Source organism: Peromyscus eremicus, chromosome 18, assembly GCF_949786415.1.
Source record: "Peromyscus eremicus chromosome 18, PerEre_H2_v1, whole genome shotgun sequence".
Taxonomy (NCBI): Eukaryota; Metazoa; Chordata; class Mammalia; order Rodentia; family Cricetidae; genus Peromyscus; species Peromyscus eremicus.
This window is the reverse complement of record NC_081434.1, coordinates 39,123,887-39,145,683: the sequence shown is the minus strand read 5'-3', so window position 1 is coordinate 39,145,683 and position 21,797 is coordinate 39,123,887. Positions and strand designations below refer to the sequence as shown.

At 42.7% G+C, this 21,797-nt stretch overlaps 1 protein-coding gene across 5 annotated transcripts in view; it reads left to right on the top strand.

Moving 5' to 3' along the window:
- Nucleotides 1-7,363: 7,363 nt before the first annotated feature.
- Igf1 (insulin like growth factor 1) overlaps nt 7,364-21,797 on the top strand; it is a 71,661-nt gene continuing 57,227 nt past the window's right edge. Inside the window, exons 1-2 of one of the 5 annotated variants that reach the window (XM_059245500.1) lie at nt 7,364-7,681; nt 12,791-12,947. In XM_059245500.1, the coding sequence (XP_059101483.1) occupies nt 7,619-7,681; nt 12,791-12,947 (220 nt within the window). In that variant the 5' untranslated portion in view covers nt 7,364-7,618. Of the gene's footprint in view, nt 7,682-7,783; nt 7,901-9,403; nt 9,572-12,790; nt 12,948-21,797 lie in introns of those variants that run through there. The other 4 variants (XM_059245501.1, XM_059245499.1, XM_059245497.1 and 1 more) reach the window with 4 other exon arrangements.

Below are 21,797 nucleotides of genomic sequence, written 5' to 3'. Positions count from 1 at the left end.
TTGATTAACTGTTGTAATACCTGCTCAGTGGAAAAGAAAACAGAAAATGCAGAAAAGCATTATGAATGTTAATAGTGTCTTGCCCCTCTCCTACTCAAATTGTCATGATCCAAATAAAGCCAGGCACAAAGTCATCCTCTGAAGGAAAAGGATGTGGAAATGTCTGTCTTCATTGGCCTTACCCCAAATCCTACCTTAGGCTTGCAATTTCTCTCCACTGATCCAAACAGCAGATTGTGTTATGAGGGAATGAACACACTTCCTCTCGTCTAGGGAAAAAAAAAAAAACTTAGCGCAGATGTTTAAGTAGGTGCTTGTGTGCATGTGTTTGAGTGGTGTGAATGTGTGTGCTTTATGCATATTTATTTCCTCCTGCAGAAAAAAATTTCAAAACACTGTCACCAGGAAGCAGCGCCTTTGTAAAATGTTAATGGTATAACCAAAGCAAGTGCCACAGAGGGCTTCCTTTTAGCCAAACCAAACAGTAATGAGTGAAGGGACCAAGGACTTGAGAAAAATGCATAGACAAAAACTTAAAATCACAAAACACGGGCCGTTCACTTGAGATTTCATTTTGTAACTCGGAAAAGATTTTTATTATCTTGATGATTCAGTTTTAGTGAGGGTACTTTTGAGAGCCCTTGGTGACATGATTAATTCTATGTGTCAACTTAGCTAGGCCACATGGTACCTACATACTTATCAAATGTCCTTCATATGTTACTGTGATTTTTTTTAATTGTATTACTTTTTATTTAGTATGTGTATTTACTTAGTGTATGTGCACTTATGGGTGTGTTCACAAATGCATGAGCACATGCATAAGTGCACACACACTAAATAAAATGTGTGGCATGTTTGCATACATAAGCGTGCACATGCATTTGAAGACAGCTTGAGGGAGTTGATTCTCCACCGAGTGGTTCCTGGGGATACATCCCAGATTGTCAGGAGTGGTAGCAAGTACCTTTACCTGCTAATCCATCTCACTGGTCTTCCTGGGATTGTTTTTAAAGAAATATTAATATTTAAATCAGATTTTTAGTGAAGCTGATTTCTATTCATAATGTGGCTGTGTCTTATCCAGTTGACTGAAGGCCTCATTAGAGAATGACTGGCCTCCTTGGATGGAAGAGAGGGAACTGTGATATCAAACTGCTTTGCTTCAAATGTCAAATCTTCCTTGGCTTCCTGGCCTACAGATCTACCTTGTAGATTTTAGAATTCCAAACCACTACATCTTTGTAAGTCAGTTCCATGAAAGGAAAATCCTACATGCATCTATTACATTTCTCTAAGGAATCTTGGCTAATGCAATGGTGTTTAAATTGCTTTAAATTAATATTAAATAACTAATGTTTATTCTATGAAAGAAACTGAGGCCTTCACTAAGCGCTTATAAAATGGAACAAAAATATATTGTAGGTACATTTGTGTTTCTGCTCATGCTGTTGCCCATGTATGGAACACCCTTTGCTGAGGTCCAGTTTGGAAGTGAGCTTATGCTTCAAGCCCTAACCACTACCTGCTTGTGCTAACATCTCCAGATCCTTCCAAAGACCAGACCAAAATACAAGTGAGACTAATGGAGATCCAAACTATCTGGAAATGCAATTAGCTCATTTGTAGGATACCATTCTAAACATCCATGGTCTTTGTTCTGAGTATTTGTCTTATGACTGCATTTGTTTTCCCAACACAATAACATGTCACGTGGTGCAATTCTCAACTACTAGACTTTCATGCATCTTCCATTCGTTATCATAACTGTCGAACATCCATAGTACTATTTACTTAGTTTAAATATATTTTTTTCTTAAATAGATATTTTTGAGACTTGGATACATATGTTTTAATATTCAACTTTATTACTTATTTTAAGGTCAAACTCAGAAAGACATAAACTACATGGTTTTTTTTTTTTATAGGCAGACTCTGGATTTAACAGTGTGTAGTGTGTGTGTGTATTTGTGTGTGTGTGTGTATGTGTGTGTGTGTGTGTGTGTGTGTAGCATGAGACTAGAAAGGGCATGTATAAGAAAGAACAAAGTATAATGATATCTATGTATCTATGTATGAAAAAAACAAACTGAAATCCATTACTTTGTATACCAACTTTAAAAATAAAAAATTCATTCCTAGAAGATAACAATATGTTTATTCTAAGTCCAGCATCTCTTATCTTAAATAGGAGTTCCTAAAAACATATGCCTAAAACAAACTTTTTAAGTTTAATAATCTTAAATACTCGTGTTAATGACGTTAGATACTAATACTAGTAACATGAAATCAATATTATTGAATTCTGGCTAGAAACTGCCACCTAGGAAGACTTGAGATCTGCTTTCTCTTTGTTAAATAAGATTGGGGTGGGGGGTGGGCGCTTGGCGCTCAAGCTGACTAGGGTCAGATTGAAACTTTCTTCTTGGTAGATTCGGGATAGAAAGAGGGTTAAAAATGGAATCACATCTGTACCTAGACAGTCTTTGACTCCGGGTGTTCTAACCCACATTTTGAAGACTGAGGTGTCGGGAAACCTGAAGAGCACACAAGAAGGCTGAATCCAAGCTGCACTTGGGAGTACCTAAATTTAGGTTTCATTTAATACATCATTTTTCTACCTAGCGGTCCTTACACCCGGTGTCGTTTTTCTTATTTATGTTACTTAGAGGGTTTATGACTTTTAAAAATATTTTACCTTTATCACCATTTATTTTCCATACTCTAGGTCTTTTAACTCTGTGTTTTGACTCATACAGCATGAAGACATCCGTGAAGTTTATGGTATTCCTTTGCCCCTCAACACTTTATTCCCTTTTAAATGACAGTGAGGCGAATATATGAATCTTTATTTAAGAGGTTTAGTTAAGTAAAGATACTGCAGCTTATGAATCCAGGACTTTTCACACCCTCACCCCCTTCATCCCCGCCCCCCACTCCCAAACACACACTCCTTCCAGACACATGCAGTGAAGATTGAAGAGGCACTTTCCAAAGTGCCCACTAGAGGGCGCCCACATTTTTCTTTTTTAAATTCCCAAGGAAAGAGCCTGTGTGGGTTCTAGCCCTGAGGTTCGGAATTGGAGTGTCCTTGCCCACTTTTCTCTTCAGTCTGGGACAAGTGCAGTGAGCCCTCACGTTCTCTCTCTCCACCAACCCATGCTAACCCCCTGCGGTGACACCTCCTCTACCATCACCAGGATTGTTGTGCTCCCAAACCCACATCGATTTGGTTTCTGTTTCCAATATTTGTCCTGTAGGCATTTTAGCAGAAATCAAATCCAAGTTTGATGCTGAAAAGAAGCACTGATTTCTTCTTCAGGGAATGGGTTTGTCTTCCCATTTCCCCTTCACTGTGGGGAAAATGTTCCTTCAAGCAGTTGCTGCAGCTCCCCCCAGCTAGAGAACGTCTTTCTGGGATCAAGAGGTGCCTCCTGAGCAGAAGGCTGGGAAAACCTTGCAGGGTCTGCTCTCTTTAGCATGTGGAGTTTTGGGATACATCACTTTCCTCTAAATTCTATGTTCTGTGTACAAGTTCTTCACCTTAGACACAGGACCGCACACCAGAGCAACCTTCCCTACAAAGAAAGACCCAAGAGCGACACCAAGATCTTCACCAAGGTCTCTGCGTGGTGGCCTTCAGGATGCCAGAGCCCCTCCCTCCAAACCTCCACCCAGAACTTCTCTTTTCCCCTCCCTCTCCTCGCTCCTGGCCCTAAATAGTTCTTCCTTCTGCTTTCAGTCACGTGGTTCCATTATTCTGTTTTTCTTCTCTTCCCTGTTGTTTATATACTTCTCTCCTCAAACATTCCTTTTCCACTTTCATACACACACACACACACACATATACACATACACACACACATATATACACATACACACAGACACACACATATACACACACACATATACACATACACACGTATACACATATACACACATACAAACACATAGACACACATATACACATACACTCAGACACATACACACAGACACACACACATATACACACATATACACACACTTACACATATATATACACATACATACACATACATATACACACACACATACAAACACATATATATACACATACACACAGACACACATACAAACACATATATACACATACATACAGATACACACATACAAACACATATACACACATACAGACAGACACACACACATATACACATATGCACACATACACACACACTGACATTAATGTCAGCAACAGCAGTAAGGACAGCAATTGTTTATATGTCCAACTGTGCAAAGATGTAGCGTGACCTTTGAAGGTGACCCCTCTCTGAGGAACACAGAGAAAATGGGATATGACTCAAGCAAAAAGAGGGGGGCTGGGGAGGACCAGGTATCGCCCCATTTTCAGCGGCTCTCAGGCAACCTTCCCTTTCTGAGACTGAACAAGTTCACTTTATTTATTTTTTAAGAAAGGTGTCAGAAGCCTTCTGGAGCTGCGGCTTTATGCAAATGGACCGCTCAGGTAGAAGGCTGGAGGGGAGGGTTATTTATAACTCACAGGCATTACACATGCAAGAGGTGAAACTGTGAGCCTGCGTCTCCAGGGCGCCTGTTCTCATGATGAGCGCATCCTCACAGCTAGCTACTTCTGTGGCACACAGTTCCCATATCTGCTAGATTCTTTTTCCAGACAGACTACAAAACCAGCGTTCAGTAACTTCAGAATGACCACGGCTAGCCTCTCGGGGGGATTGCCTGGCCTGATCCCTCCCTAGTACTAAATTTACACCACCTGGAGCTTCAGCGGTAGATTCACCCCTTGCTCTCCGCTCTACACAGGTCCCGCACCCCATCATTAAAGGCCCTTTCATCTTGGAATTGACTCCTGGAGTTTACAAAGAAGATGGACGTTTCTCCAGGAGTTATCGCCCCCTGCTCTGTCGCTAGCTCACCCTCCCTGCTAACACGGACGATTTCCCAGTTTGAAATATACGTGAATCACTTCAGGAAATTGCTCCCCCCCCCCCTCCATAGAAAACTGATAGTTCACATCAGAATGTTTCCACAGCGCAGCTGATGACAATTACGATGCACTGAAATTCAGTTTTCTTTGTGCCATAAACTGGGACATAAATTAAAACTCAATTATCCTTTAAGGGTAATTGGGGTTATAAAACCCAGTGAGTCCCTGTGTTGTTGACACTGCCAGAGTGCAGTGTCTGATGGGATGGTGTGTGTGTGTTCTGTCCTCAAAACAGCCTTTCAGAGGAAGCGAAGAAGGTGGTCTCCTCTGCACAGCACAGCATCACTGAGCAGCACAGCGTGGCTCAGCAGGGCACAGCACAGTGCCCAGAAAGCATAGGAACCAGAGTCACCAACTCGGAGGAATGTAGCGAGCTTCTAGAATGTATGGAGACAATTAAAGCACGCTGCAGTTGTGCTGGGGAGAGGTTTAGAAAGGCACCCCGTGGTAGAGCAAGGACTCCGGCCTGGACCCGGTCCTCCTGCCTGAGAGACTAAGAAACTCTTAACAGGTCTTTGGTTCCGTATTATGCACATCCTCAAGGTCCTCAAGAGGAGGATGGACATTTTTTATGAAAAAGAAAAAGAGCTGCATAAGTTGTCATAAATCAGGTGCTCCAGGAGGGCTTGCTAGAGGGATCCTTGGGTTCCTCTGTGTGCAGGATTGCCCACACAACCACAGACATGCGGGACCACCTGGTGATAACTGCAGTTTTCTGTGTTCTCTGAGTCAAGCCTACCCACAAGAACATCCCAGCTTGGTGCCTCTCACCCTGCATTCTCTCCTCCCCCATTCTTCATTTCCCAAACAGGTTTTCACCCCCACCTCCCTGAAAAAAAAAATTATTGCCCCCTCCCACTCTGCACTGCTCATATCTGTTAAAGCCACACATGCTCAAAACATGGCAGGGAAGTGCCTCTCTTCCTGCCTGTTTCGTGCTCCTGTTTTGCTTCTCCAGAGGTATGTGTCACTGAGCACACAGTAGGTACTCTCCTCACCCACCACTGGAACAGCCTAACTCCAGGTTTCCAATGTCTGTGTCTGAAAGGTAAACATTGCCATCAAGTATTGACCACACAGAGGATTGGACCAAGTCCAAACCTCTTGCAAAACCACCCTGGTTTCATTTGAGGACATCCACCTCTCCGAGCAGATTTCCAGCCCCGGGCAGTATAACGAGGCAGTGTACAGTCTCCAGCCGACCTCTGTCTCCACTGACGTCTTAGTGTCTTCATACCCCCCCACCCCACCCCCCGAGAGTCGTGAGAGAGAGAGAGGAAAGTCAGGCTCATTTTCATCCCTCCTGGGAAACCACACCTAGAGAGTCGTCCACGGGGAGCACAATGTCTGGTCCGGGCTTTTGTAATCCTCTTTCATAATTCACCTTCTTATCTATTCCCTCTCGAAACCACTGAGAAATAGGTACAAACTGTGTCAACAAAAGATCAGAACTTGATTCTCTACGGCAAAGGCAAGTATACATTATAAATAGCGAAGCAGCTGGCTGGAAGCATGCTGCCAGCCACTTACCCAGTTGAGGGATTTGAATGACATCATAACCCTAGAGAGGGTATTGCTAGCCAGCTGGTATTATTTGGAATACACACAAAAAAAAAATGGAGAAAGAAAACACAGTTAACACACACACACACACACACACACACACACACACACACACAGAGTTATGCAGAAAAATATGGCCAACAGGGAACCAGTGTGTCCCTCATATCTGTTTCCTTGGGGTTGCAGAGGTGACAGCTTTGTTGAAAAATAAGATCTTTTTATTTTTCGGTTGGTTCCAGAGCTCAGCATAGTCTTTTTCTCTGCACAAAGCATGATACAGTGTCCTAATGGGAGCCAGCCCCCTGCCGCCTGCCTGTCTATAGGTTTTAGGAAATGAGATCATTCCCCTCGCTTAGCAACTAGGACAAGGGGTCACCAGAGCGCCGCCTTTCAAACTAGTTTAGCCCGGTCATTTCAGGGTTAACATCGTTAGACTTTCTGGAGATGATCTTCTCTTCCTTTTTTTCTTCTTTTTCAAATTTTGTATTTGCCCTAAAATATAAAATTGCCCCCCTGTCCCACTTAGATCCTCTAATCCTGGTAAGGTGTATTAGCAGGCATGTGTACCTTCATGCCCTGTGGAAAGTTAATCAGAGAACAGACCCTATTTTCTATGGCAGCATCAGTATTTAACGTCTGCTAACCCTGTCAGTAACACACATTCTTTTAAGGGGGGAAAAAAATGCTTCTGTGCTCCAGTTTTTAAAAGCAAAGGTATGATGTTATTTGTCACCGTGCCCAAAAAAGTCCTTACTCGATAACTTTGCCAGAAGAGGGAGGGAGAGGAGGCGAAAGCTCCCCCAGCTGTTTCCTGTCTACAGTGTCTGTGTTTTGTAGATAAATGTGAGGATTTTCTCTAAATCCCTCTTCTGTTTGTTAAATCTCACTGTCACTGCTAAATTCGGAGCAGACAGAGCCTGCGCAATGGAATAAAGTCCTCAAAATTGAAATGTGACATTGCTCCTCTAACATCTCCCATCTCTCTGGATTTCTTTTTACCTCATTATTCCTGCTCACCAATTCATTTTCAGACTTTGTACTTCAGAAGCAATGGGAAAAATCAGCAGTCTTCCAACTCAATTATTCAAGTGCTGCTTCTGTGATTTCTTGAAGGTAAATATCTCTTATTCTTGGAACTCTTGGGGAATTGTATTTGAACTGTGCACTGTTTTCTTCTGCCTAGAATTGTTATTCGCTTTAGAATTTGCATTGTTTCAGAACTGGGAGTTATTTACAAATTGCTGAATGTGCAGTTCTGCGCGAGCTGTGAAAAGGACTCCGGGAGACGAATGCAATTGCAGGGATATCTGTACGGGTAGAAACTATTGCAAGGTACTTATGCTAAACCCTCCGCTTCCACAGGGCTTCCGCGCTGCCGTTTTTAAAGAGGTTCCTTTAAATCTTGCCTATGGCTCGGGGCTTGAAAGCATGGACGTGAACTTGGGTTTGCTTTTTCTTTCACAGGTGCAGGCGTTTGCTTTTTAAGACCATGTTCCTGTGTGTCTGTCTCTATGTGTGTGTGTGTGTGTGTAATTCGTCAGGACTTTATTTACCAGGCACGTCATAGATTAAAAGTTACATTTTAGACGATAGGAAAGCTTTTTAAATATGCGTTTTTGGAGCCAAGAATCGGGGATTCTCTGCACTTATGCCCAGAAAGTCAAAGTTAAAGTGAAGTTTAATTTGCTTTTCTGAAAAAGAGCGCTTAGACAACTTACTGTCTTTGCATATTCGGAAAATTTAAACAGATCCACGCTGTGCTCAGAAAGCAGGCGCATTCTGGCGGCTGCTTGTCCAACTTTTCTCTTCGGAAGGGGACTTTCGTGGACCGAGTCTGGGCTCGGATTTCGAGCTGCAAGCCTCGGCTCTTGCACGGGGTGCAGTAAAGTCTCTTTAGGTGAACCTGGCTGCGGCTGCCGCTGTCAACGCACTGACTTCTCCTTTCCGATCACTGGGTCTAGTTCAAGTTTCCATTCTCAGCAAAATTATATCCTTCCAGACTTGTGTTTTTTCAATTTGCAAGCACTTTTAAGCCGCTGTCGCTGGCTCCTTGGAGGCAGTTGCCGGAGGGCTTAATTCATAAAAGATCCCAGCCACAGAGTGCAGCGTTTCTCGGCTGCTTTCAAACGCGTCGTCGGTCGCTAGGACTTTTCTTAGGCAAGTAAGTGGCTTGGGAGTTAGGGAGACAACGCTGTCAAGCACTTAATTCTGGCATCTTTGAGATGCCAACAGGCTCCAGCCACCTTACAGGAATGAAGTCAGCGTTCATATAAGCTGTGTGGTCTGGCAGCTGGAATTGCGTCTCCCTATTTAAAAGGCTCGTCCAAGAAACCGTGGAATGTTACCTCGGCATTCATTGCAAGTTTGGAAAATCCTCTCCAAATGAACTTTCTTTCCATGCTGGGTCTGCAGAACATTTCAGAAGTGGTGCTAGCAATATGCTTCAACTTTTTTCCTGTGCTTGCAGCAGGGGATGGTTGGAGGGAGCTGCTGTGTGGCGGTCTTTGAAATGTAATTCAATGAGCACAGGTCAACTGCCTAGAGCAGTGCACCCAGGGCACAGGCTGGCTTTGTACTCTAAGTCTCAAGGTATTTCCCAGTGCTGGAGCCAGGGGAAGGTGGGGGAGGAAGGGAAGGAGCTGGAACTTGGATCACTGTTCTGGGTAGCTGAGATAGCCATACAATGGAAATCAGCGGCTTCACTAGGTGGGAGGGAGGGCAAGGGGTAGGGTGGGGGGAGGGGGGAGGGGGAGGGGGGAGGGGGGTTGACTCGACTCCCAGCTGTGCAGCTTGCTCATGGTTTGAATGGACAAAAGGCAGTTTACCCAGGCTCATAGCATACCTGCCTGGGTGTCCAAATGTAACTAGATGCTTTCACAAACCCCACCCACAAAACAGCACATGTTTTTAAGTCCTGAGTTTTCTATTCACATCAGCCTCATAATACCCACCCTGACCTGCTGTGAAAAAGACCTGGGACCTACCAAAATGACTGCACCTCCAGTGAGTACCTTCTCATGTCTATTGCCCTCACACTTCTGCTGGGCGTTTTCGCTGTCATTCAGACATCTGGAATCAATTGATATCCCACTTGTTTAACACGGGAAGGTCTTTGGAGACGTGGATTTGTGGATGGTCTTTGAGGAAAGTGTTCCAGGTTAGGGATTGGGATTTTTTTGCCCTGTCTTTCGCAGGCTCTTCCTTGACCTCTTCCTATCACACCCCTGACTTCTCTCTATTCCTTTTCCTTGTGGGTGACGAAATAAGGGGCCGAGGAAATGGAGAACATATGGGAAGACTTACTGGGAACTTTTCTTAGCTCCTAAGCAAGTTTGTTATTGTTTTCTGTTTGGGGAACATGATGTGATAAACTCCGACTCTCTGTGGGTGTGCTGGACTAGTGTCTGAGCTAAAGGAAAATGTACCAGAGGTCCTAGAATTGTAAGTACTGGTATTTATCAGACAGTGTTTTCAGTATAATTCCATGCAGAAAAGAAAGGAAAAATTGGTTAAAGCAATTTTCAGTTTTTAAACTCTAGAGATGTATATGTCTTGCTGGACTTAAAATAACTATTAAAGTGTAGTTTGTGACAGCTCATGACAGTCTAAACTTACAAAGGCTGTGAGATTGAGTAACAGTTCCTGTGGAGTTGGTCCAAACTAACCATTGCAGGTGGCTGGCCCTTCACCACTGTCTGAAACTCAGCAGGGATAGGGGGCGGTGTTTCAGAAATGGGTTTGCTGGAGTATTATTCATTCTAGAGCTGACCTGCTGCCAGCATGTAGGGATGTGCTCTCTAAGACCAATTATGGGGATTACAGGGCTGCCCTTTCACAAAGAGCCATGAAGCCCTGTTGGGTCAGATTTGTTCAGGTTTCCATGAGAAATGCTACAGGGGAAACTCCCCTTCATTCTTTTTACAACTAAGAGAACTGAGTGGATATTAGCTCATTTCTAGGAAATCCTGTGCCTTTGGTTGTGTAGAGATGGAGGGTTTCCATGCCGAAGCCCTACTGAGGAAATGTACCGAGGGCTTAACTGAGGTCCTACGTCCTCTATGGGTGCACGTCCTCTTTCATGATGATCTGCAAGTAGAGAGTGTTCCTTTCCTTTACAGCTGCTTTACAAGCACTTATTAAATATTTACCTGGTACTATCAAGAATCAGGGACTTGAGGTTCCTTGCCCCCTCCAAATGCTAAGCTGAAGATCTAGCCACAAAATTGGAAATTTGTTTAAAATAAGGGAGCAAAATTTGCCAGGGATGCAGGACCATTAAGTTGAGAATTCACCCAGGACAGGGAAAGTGGTCATAAACAAAATGTCTAGGTCTCATTCTCCAAACGAGATGGGGTTGAGTGAACTTTCCCCAACCATGAGGTTCAAAAAGAGCTCTTTTAAAAAATATAGCTTCCAGTGTATTGCCATGATCCCTTTCATAGAGTAGGTCACCTAATAACACGTTGGTGACTCTTCCCATGCTGCTGAAAGCATACGTATCTGAAAGAGGTGAAGCTGTTCACCTTGGGAGCCTTCCTAGAAGAAAGTCCATGCTGGTTCCACAATCAGCAATATGGAAAACTATTTGTCTGTCTTCCCATGTGTCTGCTTCTTAGAATGAAGAGAGACTTGAGTGACAGGAACCCCGACTTTGGCAGGGGTGCCATTTGGCTATCAGCCATTGACCAACTTGTGCCAACCAGAGGTCCCTTAATAGATTTTGTTATAAAAGTGATAGAATGATACATGAAATGCCTCCTGGAGATTAAGACAGAATTCCTGTTGCTCAAGAAAAAGCTGCTGCATGATCTGGGTCCAGTGCTCTGCACATAGAAAATCACTATCTGTATGGACCTTTCTGATAGTGGACTTGAAGAGAGGAACTTTAGAATGTAAGAACTACTTTTATTTCCTGTTAAAGCTCAGAAAATGATTTCCAAACCCCCTGACCTTCTGCCATCCTCTCCTTTTCCACTTGCCATTCTCTCTCCCAGGCAGGCACAGAAACTAGAAACCCTCTTCCCAAGGCAGCCATAAAACATGGACATTTGCTTCTAACCTCCCCAGACTTTCTGGAGAGGAGCTGGCCAGAGCAGAATCTGATGCCTGCCTTGTCTGAGGGTAGGTCATTGGCCCCTTCTTCCAGAGAGGCCCTGAATCCAGCACCCAGGCCTTAGAAATGTTTCCCAAAGGGGCAGAGAATAATCAGGAGAGGCAAGACGTGCAGGGTTTCCCACCTCAGCCTGATGTCATTAAATTGTACTGCTCATGCTCCATTAAGCCGAAGCGTAACAGCAGCAGCAGCAGCAGCAGACAAAAGGGTTTTCCCTCATTTTGGAGTCTTTTTCTTGAAGGCTCTCTCCTCACCTAAACCTTTAGTTAATAAATAAAGGCCTCGTGACTTTCTCCTGTCATCCTGCATCTACTGTAGAGGTCCAGACTATGACCTTCGCGGTGTTTAAGGAAAAGCATCGGATCTTTCTGTCACTGTGCTGTGTGAGAGACAATTTCATCCCTAAGTCCTCACGTTCTTCCTCTCTCTGGATTGCTTGTTTGCTTTCCACTTGTGGCGGGGCTAACTGCTGATGTTCTCAGGTGAGCCACCTCGTCCTCTTGCCCGATTCTTGTTCTCTCTCCCTCCTTCACCCCCGCTCGCCCTCTGAAAAGCTGTAATGATGTATTTTCACAATACCTTTCTGGCCACTGTCAAATCTTCGTAATCTATAGGCAGAAAATGATGCCCCAGTTAATTCAGTATTTTGATCAATAATAAATATAATGAATATATGTACCCTTTGCAGAGAGCCGTGTTTTAGAGCATTTAGATGAAAATAGTTTAACCGCAAAGCTGAGCAAATTGAACTTTTGATACTTGAGATGTTTTATCAGGTTCTCAGAATTGCATAGGAATCCCCTACTGAAATAACTGCCATCCTTTGTCACCCAGTAAATGTTTGTAGCCCTTTTACCCCATTTATTTGTAATAGGAACTCATAAAAACCTCAGGAGGACTTCCGGAGATCAAAGGGACTAAACACAGGTTGTCTGATGTCAAGACAGGCTCAGGCCAGCACCCGCAGGGGCCCTTCATGCCACATTGCTCCTCTAGGCCGGAGAATTTTGATGAGTGATGACATGGACATCCTAAGAGTCAGTGCATCCCTGTCCCACCCTTTCTGGACCCAGAAGGATACCTGATCCTCCTTTTCTCCCCTCCGGCAGATAAAGGTCCACATCATGCCGTCTTCACATCTCTTCTACCTGGCCCTCTGCTTGCTCACCTTCACCAGCTCTACTACAGCTGCACCGGAGACCCTCTGCGGGGCTGAGCTGGTGGACGCTCTTCAATTCGTGTGTGGACCGAGGGGCTTTTACTTCAGTGAGTAACTCTCCTGCACCCACTCCCACCACCCTTCTCTGGGCTACTACAGTTCTAAAGTATATGGGTTTGTGGATTTACAACTGCAGGGATTGTGTGAATAACTGAATGACTGGCCATGGCTGAGCCATCCTCAGCCCAAGATTCCTCCCCTCAAAGTATGCATAGCATTTCAGCAGGGCTTTGGCGGGTTTGGGAGATTTAGGGTGGAATCTTCTTCCTTAAGAGTTTGGCTTTAACTGCTTCCTCATGGGTCTTTCTCCAGCTTATGGTCTACCCCCATTCTCCTATCCTTGCTAATGAAGAATAGGACAGAACAGCCCTGGAGGACAGGATGTTTTGTTCTTAGACCTTTGGGAGCATATATAAACATTTGGAAGACATACAGGATTACTTTGAGTGTTCTGTGATCTATAATAAAATGATAAGGATCCCCCACCCCCAAATTCATGTGAACTTGAGAAATAAATTAAATGGAGAGCAAATTAGATGTCTCCATGTGATACAAAGTCACCAGGAGTGGACAAAAGGTGATCTTTGCCAAGACATGTTTGTAAATATAGAGGCTTCTAACTGCACACTGGAGTGGCATACCAAAATGCTCTCCTTGGAAATTGACCTTGATATTTTGTCACTACTTCCCTTTGATGTAGTTCTTCCCTGGGTGTCATATCCACCTAGAGAGGACTCTTTGAAAAAGTCAGCATTGCATATCTTATCAATAGGTCTCAGACAATAAGAAAGTCAACAGTCAGTGAAAAAGAGACAAAGGAGTCAATGTCTGTAAATAACACACACCAAGTCAATGACTACCAAGGCAAGGGATCGCTTGGAAACAATCTACCCCACACACCTCCATCTCGCAGCACATTATAATGCAGTGGAAAACCGAGAGACAGATGTGAACTCTGTACATTTCTTTGTAAGTTTAAAGAGTTCCAAGAAACTGGGGCATGAGTCATTCCTCAGGGTTCCTATCACTCACGTTCAGACAGATTACCTCAGTGACCTATCAAGCTTTGCATAGCTCTTGTATGATTCACATTCTAAACGTCTCTCTTGAGGCAGGTGGTAATGGTGGTGGCGGGTGGTGGTGGTGGTGGTGGTGGGTGGTGGGTGGTGGTGGGTGGTGGGTGGTGGTGGTGGTGGTGGTGTGTGTGTGTGTGTGTGTGTAAGAATGAGGCAAAAGTTTATGCATACAAGTCTGGAGATGGGCAAGGGAAGTACTAAGGAGACTGGTAATGCTCATTTACCATGGTTTTAGCAAAATAAAATAAAAAAGACAAGTGACAGAATATCATCAAAGAGTCAAACATGCTTTTAGCTGTTGGAATGGAAAAGCGTCCACTTAGTGCTTCCTGTCAGGCCTTTATTTTAATACATTCACTTAAAATTCTGGCAACAAAATAGTTTCATCTAGTTCTCTGTTGCAGGGTAAATGAATAAATTTATTGGGTGGGTGATTTTTTTTTTAATACCAGACTTGCTTCATCTTTAAAAATGTTCTAGAGAAGGTGACCATAAGTCGTCAACATGACAAACAATGAGTTGTGATCATTCTATAATTTGCTGCCTTTGATCCACGTTTTCACTTTGAAAAGCATGAGTGGTTCTCACCTCTGGTTCCCAAGGACTTGGTCTTGCCTTGGTCACCCACTTGTGCAAGTTCCTTTCATCCAGTTCACTGATCATTTCCAAGCCTGCAAGTGCCCTCTCTTTAGTGACAGGTGGAATTGTAAAACTCATCATGATGTCCCCAGGATTTCCATATATGGTCTGTGACTACTCGATTCTTCCATGCCTGTGATTTTTGCAGTAGATAATGAAAACTAAGACAAGAAATAATGAATCAACACTAGATAACTGGCCAGTACTTTTATATGTTCACACAGACACTTGAGCAATGAACCCTAACAATGGAAACCAGTTTTAATGCACTGAAAAGGTTTTTGCATCTGATCACTACAAGGATCAAATTTTAGTAAATGTGTTTAACATATATTTAATAATTCAAAATCAAAAGAATTCATATAGCCACCTGATATTTAAAGCAGGAGACTGGTAATGTGTATTTACCATGATTTTGGCAAAATAAAATAAGACAAGTGACAGAATATCATAAAAGAATTCTGGACAAAAATGGCTTTGTGAAACATGTGCTATAGCCAATTCTGTCACTAAGAGTATTTCATTCTTTTTTAAAAATCATATTCTGCCTTATAGGTATCCGTTGATCTAAGCTAAATCCCCTGTCTGCCTCTGTTCCTTAAGCACAAAGGTATTCTTGATAGCTTTGTTTTCAACACCACAACCCTTTCTACCTGAGAAAAGCTGGTTCTTTTCAATTGGTTTAGTTTACTTCAGAACACTGGGGGAGCATCTGCTGGGCAGTAGCAGAAGGTACAGCCAAAATGCCCAGAGATGAATTAGAGACTGACTGACCTTGCCTTTAGAGCAAGAGTCTAGACAGAGGTTAGAAAAAAAGTGTGCGTATCATATGCTGTAGGAGAAAAAAACCTTGGGAGAAAAGTGTATACTCTTAATTCTTTCCCTAAATATCCATCTCACGTATGGCATGTCTTCATGAAGCTCTGCCCTCTGAGTGAACCCCTCAAAGGCCATAGCTATTTATTTTTGAAGATCAGGGTCAAGTTCAATGTCTGACTGATACAGTAGTTGCTGGTATTTATAAATTTAAACTGGCAAGACTGAATCCAAGTAAACATAATAGAACTGCTTCTGTGGGACCCTCATAGTAAGGACCACGACGAATTATGACTGCCAAATATTTGGGGACAGGCTTCTCAACTCATGCCTACCCAGTTATTTCATGAAACTGTTTCGCTTTGCCCCCACTGAATGCAATGTATGTATTCCAACAAGAACTTAGAAGCTGTACTTTGGCCATTCCTAAGCTACACTGATGGTCTGTTTTGTTCCTGAGCCAATTATTCTTAGAGGAATTAACTGTTGTCAACAAATTTTATTGAGTTTCCTTTCCATCCCCTGAGATTTACTGTGTGTGGCAAAGTCAGCCCTAAGCATTTACAGTCATCAAAGCACCTTTTAAAGGGAAGCACTCTCCACATGGCTGTCCCTCCAAGACACTTACCGAGTTTTCCTCTTATTTCCAAAGTTTGTTTTTTGTGCCCATACCATTTTATTTTAACCTGTTTCAACTCTACTTTGGAAGTATATATTTCTCTTAATAGTGGAAGGAAGTGTCTGATCTGGGGTTGATAATCTAAGCGTCTGAGAGAAATTTGCCTCCATCTTTACTTTTTGGATAATACAAAATATTTAACCAGGAGGGGTTTTGAATCCTATTAGAATTGTTCTAAGTAAGTTTTTCATTTGTTTGTTTGGTAATTCTTGCTTTGTGTAGACTGACCCAATTTTGCAAATGAGTGCGTATTCCTCTCTAGCCCAAGTTCTGTGGGAGCGCAGCAGACACAACTTTCTGAATGATGGTGTGTGAGTATCTTCCAGAAGAAGCAGAACAGTTGATCCAAAATTAATGCAGCTTCCCCAGACAGTTTACAAAATGAAGAACCCAAGGAAGAGCTAATTACGGCTTCTTCCCCATGTACCATAGACAGAGCGTGTCAATCAGGCTTATGCTGTCTTGGTCCTGTGGGGAGTGGGGTGCCATTGTGGAGGCGAAAGCTCACTAGGCAAGAGCTCTGTATTAACTCCCCCATGTGCTGGAACACACACAGAAGAGGTCCCACTATAACTTTGTTTTGTCTGAAGCACACCGCATGGGTAAAACAAAATGGGAAAAGTTAAGCTTGCCACAGGTATAACTTTTGACAACTATGGTGATTATAACCATTTTAAGATGCTGTTTGGGAACTTCTGGAATTTTTCCCCTTTGAGGTATTTAAGAAGTTGACAGGCAACCAACCACCTTGAATGGTTTCAATTAAGAACAACCAGAAGAAAGAGAGGTTCTGGGGTCCTTTTTAGTTTAAGAGTCTATAAACAGTCCCTTAAATAAACTGTATATGCTTGACCTCGGGCAGTCTTGGGGGAAGGAGAAGTAAATCAATTAGAAAAGAAAGTTAGAAACCCTTTCAGTTACCCAGATTTATGGCTTTAGTAAAACATCCCTACAATGCATGCTTATTAAGACCAGATCTGAATAAACCAATGACATCCTTCATGTGTTAAAGCATACTGTTTTTAAAGAGTTTAAGTGAAACTTTGCAATTAGCTTTCATTGTTACTGATTGCACAAACCTTCCTAGGTTTGGGTTATTATTATGAACTCAGGCTTCTTTCCTTTGATATACAGAGCTCAGAAAACTACCCCCAGACCTGTCAATCATTATTTGTGTGACTTTGGCCGGCATTTAAACTTCCTGGGCTGAAAATGTCCTTGTCTATAAAGTGAGGGGGATTTGTTAAAGTAAATGACTTTTAACTTTAATGGACGACCTCAAGGTTGTGAGCAACAAGCATTCACGCTATTGAAGAAAGGAGAAACCTGAATTTAACTAGTGACCGAGGAACATTTAGCTTCTTTTGTCTTCTTGACATCGTTTCGGTTGGTCCCCCAAGGTAGGCAATCCGCTCACTTCAAGAAATGAGAACCAGCTGCTCTGCTATATTTTAATTTGGGCTTTAGGTCTCCAAGGACAGAACAGAAACTCAGACATGGCCACAAACTCCCAGGTCAAATGACAAGCCCAAGGTTGTCATTTCTCTTCGTTACCGAGGACTGTCTGGTGATTGTCATCTTTGCGCTTTCACCTCGCCTCAACTTTCAGAAGCAGTGAGGAAGTCTGTCCATTAGCATGGAAGAGGACCCTATGAGTCTACCCAAAGCCTTTCAGCAGCCTGTTAGATACAGTCTGTCCAATGGAAGAAGAATGGAGTATTCAAAAAGACACATAGCGACCACTAGCTTTGCTTTGGGGCCAGTGTGGACTCTGAGCTCCATCCATACGCATTTCTTTACACAGCACCCATCTGGGGATGCCAGGCATGCATTTGTGTGAGTGCTGGTCAATGTTAGGGGTGAGTGTGGTCACTGCCTGTGGAAAAACTCTTCTCTTTGAAATTGATACATCTGGAATTGACCTTATAACCTTGCCCTTATTTTTACATGGAGCTAATAGGCCACAGGTATGGTTTGGGGAAAAAAGGGCATTGGGCTTTTATCTTGACCCACAAATGCTTGCTACTACTTTTTAAAATAGACCCAAGAAGACTTGTCTGTGGGACTAAGAAAATGATCGTTACTGTGTGAAATTAGAAAATAGTTTTCAATTTTATGGCGTGTTAATATTGGTTAAGACTGCCTTCTCCTGGATGGAGTACTATAAACAGGAGAATGAAGGGCTCAAGGGCAAAAATGTTGGCCCCATTTGCCAAAAATCCAGGGTTGAGTTTTAGCTCTGCAGCTTACTCTAGGAGACCTTGAGCAAGCTCCTTAACCACACTGTGCCTCGATTTCTTCATTTGTAAAATGGGACCTCCTTATAATATTGATATTAGGGTTAAATGAGCTAATAGATTATAATCTTAGTTTTGAATGGTGGCTGGCACATAGAGGTACCACACTCATTAGCTAGTGAATTTATTTTACTCTCTCCTTTGACTCAGTTGCAGAATCCACTGTGAAAAATAAGATCTCTGAAAAGTCCAGTTAGCTCTGCACTCACATTTTTTCCACTTTGGGGCAACTGATAAAATAATTGGTAGTAACAGTTATGGGAATCTTCTTAGTATTGATGACAAGAAAAATGATTTGCTTGCTCCACATTTACTTTTTCAAAATCCATTTGCTCTTTCATTTTGTCTCTATCCCCTTTTTGACAGGCAAAGATGATTATTACATTAGACAAATAAGGAGTGTAAGATATGGGCTGTGGAAATGCTCAGCAGGTCACATTGTTACGCAAGTATGAAGATGTAAAGCCAGATGTGGTAGCACAAGTCTACGGTTCTAGTGTTCTAATAAGGAGACATGGGAAGCAGAGATGGGAAAAGCCTTAGAGGCCTGCAGTCCAGCTAGTCTGACATGTACAATGACAAGACACCCCGCACAGAATAGACACACAACACACACACACACATACAAAAAATGAAATGAAAAGTATGGAGATTTTGAACTTGATGGACCAAAAAACCAGACCTGCAACTTCTTGTCTATATGCAATATGCTCATTTGGTCCCTTGCACAGTTTTGTAGTCTAGGGAAATGCTCCCCAAATCACAGACATCCTCTGGAAAATAAGGAGTAAGAGCCTTGGTAGAAAGCAGCTGGTTTTCAACATTTTCTTGAAATGAAGCCTGGGAGGGGAGGTCCATGTAAAATGAACCTGCATTTTACCCCTGGAACCATTGAGAAAATACCAATGGGATTTCCTCAGAGTAAAAAAGAAAAGTTTCCTTTGATTAGAGATAAGTAGTGTACAAGAAGTTTCACAGGATCCCCTCAGACAGTACATGGCCTCTTTCCTGTGAGCACCAGGAATCCTTACCTATCACTCACTGGTTGCGTTTTCTTCTTCCTCTATCAGAAAACCTCAAATGTTTCCTCTCTTACAGCATTTAGTCTGGAAGGTTTTTTTTTTCACAATGAATTACCAAAAGGCTATTTAGTTGGGCCAAACATCTCTTGTGGGATACTGGGAACCCATAAGTGGCGGCAAAAGTTATGAAGTACTATGATGCACGGTGGGAGCCTTAGAGAGGTGGGAACAGCCAGTGGGTTGGAACACATGATCTCTATCTGTGCAATGAGTATCTCAACAGGCTGTTAGAGACCATGGTATCAGAAGGTCTCACATCAACAGGGGCGGTAGACATGTTAGGTCCAAGAGAGAGACTGAGCATTATATGACTTCAGTGTTCTTCCAACTGTCTTGTCCAGACACCACATGCCATGACAGCATCCCTTATGCACTCCATCAGAGCCAATCCCATCTCTCCAGAAGCCTTCCTTTGGATTTCAAAGCCTACAGCAAAGAAGCAGATACATTGAAAACACGCACAAGGTCTCTCCCAAGGAGATTCCCCAATTGTCCTCAATAACGGGCCACAAAGGCTTTGATCTCGCATGTAGCCAGATGTCTTTGACAACCATGGTGGCAAACTGTCCTGTTTGCACTAAGCTGTTACCATGGCACCGTTCCATCCCACACCTTTCTTTGAATCTTCATGAGCTCTTACATCCCAAAGAATTATTTTGGTTGCCTGCAAAGTTCAAACCTCTTATTAACTGTTAGACCAAGGAGATGACATCACAGAGTTTTGTTTGTTTTTATCTATATGTGAGATCATGTTTAAAACATAGCAAAGAGCTGTTATTTGACATGCAATTCCCTAACTGTAGCAAGTTATATGCCTATTTAATGCATTGTTTAGTCTCACATTGGCTAGGGCCATTTAAAGAGGCACTTGGCAAGCTCTGGGTTTTCATTCTTGGCATAACTGCTCCTTTTAGTTTTCCACTGAACCTTAGATACCAAGAGAAACCCTGTGCTTGCTTTACATCTGGCGTATTGCTTTATGTAATTCACCAGACCCTTTGCACGTGGCCTCTGGATTTGTCCTAAGGTAATTAATGGCTTTGCAATATTTGATCAGCAGAAGCAGAGACACAAAGAGAAATTGTGCAACCCAGAAGAGACCACACAGTCTTTTAAATTAAAACCTTTTGCTTTAAATGTTCAGGCTTTCTGCAGGAATAGTAATTTCCATTTCAAAAGAAAAAAACTTATGCTGAAATCCCTGGAAGATACTTAAGAACCTGATAATTGATCAAATATATGTATTTCTATCTGTCTTTTAAAGCTACCTGATTAGTGAAAGGAAAGAATATTAAACCCTGCTACAAGCTTGGAAATCTTTGAAAATAATCTTATCAATATTAAAACAGAAGCCCAGAGGGACGTGATGTATTCAAGGTCACATAGCTAATGAGTGGTGGTAGGAGGTATGTTGATTCCTTTTTTTCTGACCCCAACGCAGCTTTCCTCCAGGTGATAGCAATTAATCATGCCTATGTGAAATTACCTGGTAACTTAAAATGACCCGGGGAGGCATAAAATCAAGTTCATCCAAATGAACTGTCCCAGGCAACCCCTTCATTCTAATCAACTCACCTGAGAGTTAACAATTTGTTCCCTTGTGGCAGAAGTATTCATGAATTAAAGCCATCCCCTGCCTGCCTGGATCTATGGTGTACAATGCCTTCAGATGTGCTTTGGGCACTGAAGTCCACTTAAGGTTGTAATTTAGGTTATTATTGTATATTATGATATTCTGATCCTCTGGATACTCTCTCCAATGTCAACTTTGGTAGAACTGCTTTGGAATGACTTAGCTTAGCAAAGCTGCATTCCTGGAAAATCTGAAACAGCCTGATGAGTTGTAGGATCAGTTGTCAGGTTTTGTTTTGTTTTTTTTTTTTTAGATTTCTCTGTCTCATGCCAAAAAAAAATTTACACCTGATTTCTTTTCAGACTCTCAAGCAAATACTCTAGGACTCCCTAACTGTTTGTGGTCTTTATGGGGTGCCAGGAAAGGCTATCTAAGGGGCATGTTTAAGCTAAAGTTTGGTTACACTGTGTAAGAGTTGTCAGGCAATTCTGTGTTTCTGGGAAGATGGCCCTACCTCTGTGCCATTTACCCTGATGAAATGGGTCTTTCATCAGAAGCAAGCAATTTAGAAAGACTGTGTGGAGCCAACCACGTGGAGCCAACTCCTGACTATCCATGAAACTGGGCGAAGGAGCACAAGAGTTAGAACTCTGGGTTAAACGGATTAGGGGACCCTGAGGATGTCTTTTCTTCCTTCTCCCTGCTACTGTATGAACCCAGGTAGCATGTTCTGAA